General features: G+C 44.7%; 1 protein-coding gene across 2 annotated transcripts in view; it reads left to right on the top strand.

The window, feature by feature from the left end:
• Nucleotides 1-454: 454 nt before the first annotated feature.
• The window catches only part of PBX2 (PBX homeobox 2), a 32,114-nt gene continuing 26,568 nt past the window's right edge, over nucleotides 455-6,000 (top strand). The window contains exons 1-2 of one of the 2 annotated variants that reach the window (XM_044419388.1): nucleotides 455-901; nucleotides 3,606-3,679. In XM_044419388.1, coding sequence (XP_044275323.1) covers nucleotides 696-901; nucleotides 3,606-3,679 — 280 coding nt within the window. In that variant the 5' untranslated portion in view covers nucleotides 455-695. Of the gene's footprint in view, nucleotides 902-3,593; nucleotides 3,680-6,000 lie in introns of both variants that reach the window. The other variant, XM_044419387.1, reaches the window with a different exon arrangement.

Below are 6,000 nucleotides of genomic sequence, written 5' to 3'. Positions count from 1 at the left end.
TACGGTTAGCACCAATGTATGCTCAGAGCGGTGGGGATTAGCTGCGAACGGCTTGGAAAATACGCCTGGGGCCAAGGCCCCACGGACCCCGGCTTAACAACACCGCCGCATAGCAAGTCCAGACTCGGCCGGGTGGAAACAGTCCCGCGGCGAGCGGGAGCGCGGCGCCGGCGGGCAGGTCCGGCCGGCGTGGGCCGCGGGCTGCGCTCTCGCCTCCCTGCCCACCCCTCCGGTTCCCTCCCATCCATTCTTTCTCTCCCCTCCAGCCAGGAAGCGGCGAGGCTGCTCCTTCGCTGTGCCGCGCTTTTCTTGCAACGCTCCAGCTGAGGGCAGCAAACAGATAGAGTTCGCAATCGCGGGCGTGCACGGAGGCTTCTGAAGGGGAGGCGTTAAAAAGAGAGAAGGTGGGGGAAGAAAAGCGGAGAAGGCGATCTCTTCCCCTCCTTTTTCCTTCTCTTCCCTCCCCCTTTCCAGCTCCTCCTCCTCCCTCCTCCTCCTCCTCCAGCCCTTGTGTGGGACTCCATTTTCCCAGCCCCAAAGTCTCCAAGGAAGGGACCGTGGGAGCGCGCATCCAAGATGGAATAGACCCGAGTTCTTTCTCCAAACGTCGCCCTTGCGCCGCCGCTTGCGAAACCAGGGACAGAGCGCCGGGCTTTTGTGCGGACGCGACTTCTTCGCCTCGGGGCTTGCCCAGAATGGATGAGCAAGGGAGGCTGATCCAAGCCAGGGGGGCTGTGGGGCTCCCGGGTCACCCGCCGGTGCAAGGAGTCCAGACGATGACCCCCCACTCGCTCCACGACCCTCCCTCGGATAACGGAGAGCCGCGGAAACAAGACATCGGCGACATCCTCCAGCAGATCATGACCATCACCGACCAAAGCTTGGACGAAGCGCAGGCAAAGTTGGTTACCTTTCTCCATTCTCGGGCGGCCTGGGCTTTGTGGCGGAGGGTGGAAAGTTGGGTCGGGGGTCTCCTTTGTGCGGCCCACTAGCAGTTGCATGCAAACTGTCGCGAAAACATTGGTTAGTTGCTGGCACTGCAGGGCAGAGGCCTGGGGGTGCGTTCACAGGAGGTCCTCCCGCCCCCAAAAGTCTGGTTTGGCAGTGCGGAGATACTGGGGGTGCCCGTTTGCCAGGTTGGAGTTTGCGGTGGAGACTTTGGAAATTTCAGGGTGAGGATGGAGTTGCTGATGAAAGGCAAAGCTCCAGGGCCCGAGGAGGTCCTTTTATGGCAACCTTCCCCAAGCCGGCGCGCCTCCAGGCGTGTTGGACTGCAGCTCCCATCATCCAACAGCCAGGATAGCTGGTGGGTGATGGGGGCTGTAGTCCAACTCGTTGCGGGGGGCGCGCCGGTTTGGAGAACGACTTTTATGGGCTATCTTAGGGTTCTAGCTTTTGGGGATGAGCTGTTTGCGGGTCGAGATGCCAAATGTGGGTGGAAACTGAAAATTGAATGTTGGAGGGGGTAAGAGGGGGTGCAATCGCCGTGGATAATTTTTTTGGGAAGGCAAAGCAAAGTGGGTTTGGGCTAAGAATGGGAACACTTGTGGCATAACTTCAGTGGCCTCTCAAAGAGATGGAGGCCTGGGGGGTATGGAGCAGGCTTGATTTTATTTCTCGGGTGGATTGTTTAGGAAATGCAGGGCAAGTCACAGTTTGCGGAATGAAAGTGTTGATCAGGTTGGATGCTGCTTCCTCTAGGATTTAGTTCAAAAAGAGGAACTTGGGCAGTTGTGGAAAAAGTGGAGGTATGAATTTGCTTTGTGGCTTATATTCTGGTGTTGGACATAATATATGTACAGAATTAATACAATGATAATCTGATCTGGGAATGAAGATGGGAACTAAAGGGGTGATCAGTATGGAATTAGAATGCATTGGGGAATTGTAATATAGGTTTGGAACAGTATCTACTCTCGCTTTGAATAGACCCATTTAAATCAGTAGAAGTTAGTTTTGATTAACTTAGGGCCTTTTGATTTCACTGAATTTATTTTTAGCAGGACTAAGTAGGAATCCAATCCACAGGGATCAGAGTATCTAAGTTTATTCTGGGTTACCTACCAAATTACTCATTCCTGAGTTCCTCAAGTTTTGCTCAAGCCACTAGACCTCACTTATTTTTCAGTTAATTTAGGAGTCTAACTACCAGGATTATCTCTTTAAGCCACCACATTGCCTTTTGTTCCAGAGGTTTTCCGAAATGCCTAATGATGTGAATTATAGGGTCTCTGTTATGCATTAATATAGGCAATTATTTTTGATGATTTGTCTTTATGTATTAGAAAGAAAGCAAATAGGATGTAACATTATCAATTTGGAGTTAATTCTGATGGGCCTGGTTTTAAGACTCTGTCTGACTTGTGAATATTTGTATGGAGATGGTGATGTTCTAAAGTAAGATTTATTTATTGGTGATCTTTATATTAGAAGGGAAATTTGTGGGATTGTCTTTGTTTTGAGATATGACTGGCAGAGAGTGGTTTCAGATATTGTTTTGAGGCTGTGTTCTGTGTGAAGGAATTGTGGTTTGCATCAAAACGTCTGTTTCAATTCCTAGAAAGTGTTTTCAACTTGGGAGCTTGTCACCATGAGAGAGAATGCAAGAGCTGTGTCTAACTTTTGTGAAGTGGCAGTTTAGAAGGGGAGTAGGGTAGATTTGAAAAGGCAGATTCCTCAAAAGTGTCTCTTTCAGAGACCCGTGTGACTATGTGTTTATAAAAACCAACAGAAAGTGAATGGTAGGTTGGACACCAGGTGGGTACAGAAAAGATGTGTGTCAGATATCTCCGTGGGGTGGACTGTAAACAGAATGGGTCTGTGGGGTGCAAAAGTTGTGTTTTGAGAGGGAGAATTGGGTATGGAAGCTCCATCGTGTAACTGAGTAAAATTTGGGTAATCTCTTCGGGAACCAGAGATTAACTATTTGTGGATGATTTCATTTGAAGATCTGTGTTTGCATGCATCAATTGTTGTCTAGCATTTAGATACTATTCTGTTTCTAGATAGTTTTAATTTGAAAACCTGAACCTTAGTGGTTTGTGAATTGTTTAGAAACATTGTGTAACCAAAATGGAGACTCACATTTTAATAGGTGCATTTATCTACAGAAAGGAAGTGTGCATATTTTAAAAATTGTTTATACTGCATATACTACACAAGGCAAAAGCTGACAATAAAAATATAAAACCAACAAAAATGTTATCTTGGTTGATTTTATTGGTTTATGCTGTTTATTTTAATAAAGTGTAAATGAGGGTTATTCCTTTAAAAAAAACCTACCTTTTGTGTGCCTTCCTTAACTTAAACAAAGTTTGTCTATTTTACAGTACCTGCAGCATCTCCTGATATTTTGATAAACCATTAAACAATTGAAGAACATGTATTTTTTATTGTTGTGACTGTCCCAATGCTGGGATATTACTGGGAATTGCTCAGGGTGGGGTGAGAACTCCATTATATTTGCAAATAAGCAGAGGCTGACTTATTTACAAAGCTGAGGCCTGTAAGCTATTGTGGAACCTGAGATTGTATATATACACCCCCAAACCTCTCTTGTAAGACATTGGCTTTATTTGTTTTCTCTTCCACTGTTTAAACTGCAGGAAACACGCACTGAATTGTCACCGCATGAAGCCGGCCCTGTTCACTGTCCTCTGTGAAATCAAAGAAAAAACAGGTATTGTTTGGGTCAGGGTCTATAAGGGTGGTCTGTTTTTGGTTTTGGTTTTTAATTGAAATATATAGATGAATTTTAATCTGTCAGAGAAGTATTTTGATGTGGAAAGAATAGAAAAGGAGCAACGAAGGCTTCAGGAGAGTTTGGTAGGGCAGAGAGAAAGAACGGGTGTTTTCCCTCAAGAGGTTTTGCCAGAGGCCTGTCGTCTCCGCGCCATCTTGACGCGTCTGGAATTTCTTTTGCTGCCTGCCTGGTTTGCTTTGTAGCCACTTTGCCCCCTTCACCCTCCTCCTCCTCCTCTGTTCCTTACACGGCTGCATTTTCTTCTCTTTGTGTATGTGTGTCTGTGGATAATTTTGCTTGGGGGAGACCAAAAGATGTCTCGGGTAGCACCTGGGCCTTTTGTTCGCACAAGAATAATACACACATGCACCCTCCACTTCCCCTCATGGTTTTGAAATTTTCATTGTTGCCTCTTTTTCCGCCACTTTGTACTTCCAGAATTCCCCTTCGCTTTGGGATGTTTCCCCGGCTGGCTGGCTTAAGTTTCAGGCCTCTCGGCGGGGTGTCCTATGTTCAAGATTATGTGCAAAGTGTGTGTAGCAACTGGTATTTCTTTAGCTCCATCAGTTTGCACCCTGCCTAGATTAAAAAGTGAAACGGCAGCAACCAAGCCATGGGGCCTTAAAAGGATTAGCGTAAAGGAGAGTGAGCGTGTGTCCGGCTTGTCATTAAAAGTTCATCTTGCCTGAGCTGCCAGATTTGGGCCACACATTGCTGAAGTGGTGTGCAGCTGTTTTTAAGGCTGCTATCCTGTACGCATTAAAATGGTTTAAATCCCATTTAGTTAGTGGGAGCGAGGCAGGCTTGCCGTGGACAGCTTGGAGCCAGAATATATAAGATGCCTTCTGGAAATACAGTATCTGGCATGCATGGATGTTGTTGCTTAAATGCGTTAGATAAATGACAAGACTCAAAATGGGTTGCACTCCAACTTAAATTGAGGCACTGCTTTCTTCTTTTAAAAGTTACTGCTTTTTAGTTTGTTTGTTTTTTTCAAAGCAGGTAAAAAGCAGGGAGAAGAGAGCGACAGATACAGACATGGTATAACATTAACAGTGAGGCTTAGTTTGCAGTATAACATTAAAGATGGTCTTGGGTCTGAAAATTCAAACTGTTGGTGTGAATTGTCTGTGTGAATGAGCACCCCTCTTATATGTGTTAATATAATCTGTTTTGCTAATTCATCACCAGTGAATATTTGCTAGAAAAAGTAATTTTGTTTAATGCTGAATATTTATTTATTTAGAATACTCTTATACTGCTAAATATATTAAAATTCCACTGCATTGAAAATATAGTGATTTGCTTATATGAAACAACAGGGCAGAGTATGGGTTGTTGAATTCTGGGTTTCTTTATGTAGAGCATAGAATTATGGGCTGACTATGGATTGGGAAATATAAATAGCCCCAGAAGAGAACCAGTAGCTTGTTGTTGATTTGTGAACTCGGTTACGATAGCTATGAGTTCTTGTTAATGTGGTATTTGTGTGTTGTATGTGAACCCAAAACCATGGGTTGTTTCTCCAGGATGCAAAGGCAGCGGGCAAGAGTGGTAAAAAAACAAGCTGCTCTACATGCTACTGCTATTTATAGCACTGCAAAGTCATTTGGGATACAGGGAAGAGTGGGCAAAGTAGGAGGGAATCAAACAACCCAGAAACTGAAAAAAGCAACTTGCACTTTCATGATTGTCTTACAAACAAATTATGTATAATAGAACAACCTATATTTTGGTTTCTTATTATATGTGAAGAGAGAACAGTATGAGAGAGAAGTAAAATGATAAATATTGAAAAAAGTACAATGCAATAAAAATAGAACAGGGCAGTTACACAATCCATTATAGATCAGGGATAGCTGTGTGAACAAACAGGCTTTCAAGAGGCATTTAAGACCTGCCACCTTTTTTGCATTGAGGAGGTCCATTTATATGCTATTACCTGATGACATTCCATTAGTTTCAGAACAACCAGTAAAGCATCCCCAAAAGATCTCGGAAGTTAAATGGGTACATTGAGGAAGGTAGTCAGCTAGGTTACGTCTTTGAAAGAGGTGGTCCTCCCTCTTTCGCTTTTTATTTCACAACAGCCCTGTGAGGTAGATTGGGCTGGGACCGAGCTTTAAGGTATCCAGTAAGTTTCACAGCTGAGTGAGAATTTGAAACTGGTTCTCCCCAGTCCTAGTTGGACACTCTAAACTCCGAGGTGGCATCCTGCAAGTGTGTCAGAGCACAATTTCTGAATGCTATCTTGGGGA

This window comes from Varanus komodoensis, unplaced genomic scaffold (assembly GCF_004798865.1).
Source record: "Varanus komodoensis strain SLA01 unplaced genomic scaffold, ASM479886v1 scaffold102, whole genome shotgun sequence".
Classification (NCBI taxonomy): domain Eukaryota; kingdom Metazoa; phylum Chordata; class Lepidosauria; order Squamata; family Varanidae; genus Varanus; species Varanus komodoensis.
Note: the sequence above shows the minus strand (reverse complement) of the source record. Positions and strands in the feature narration are given on the sequence as shown.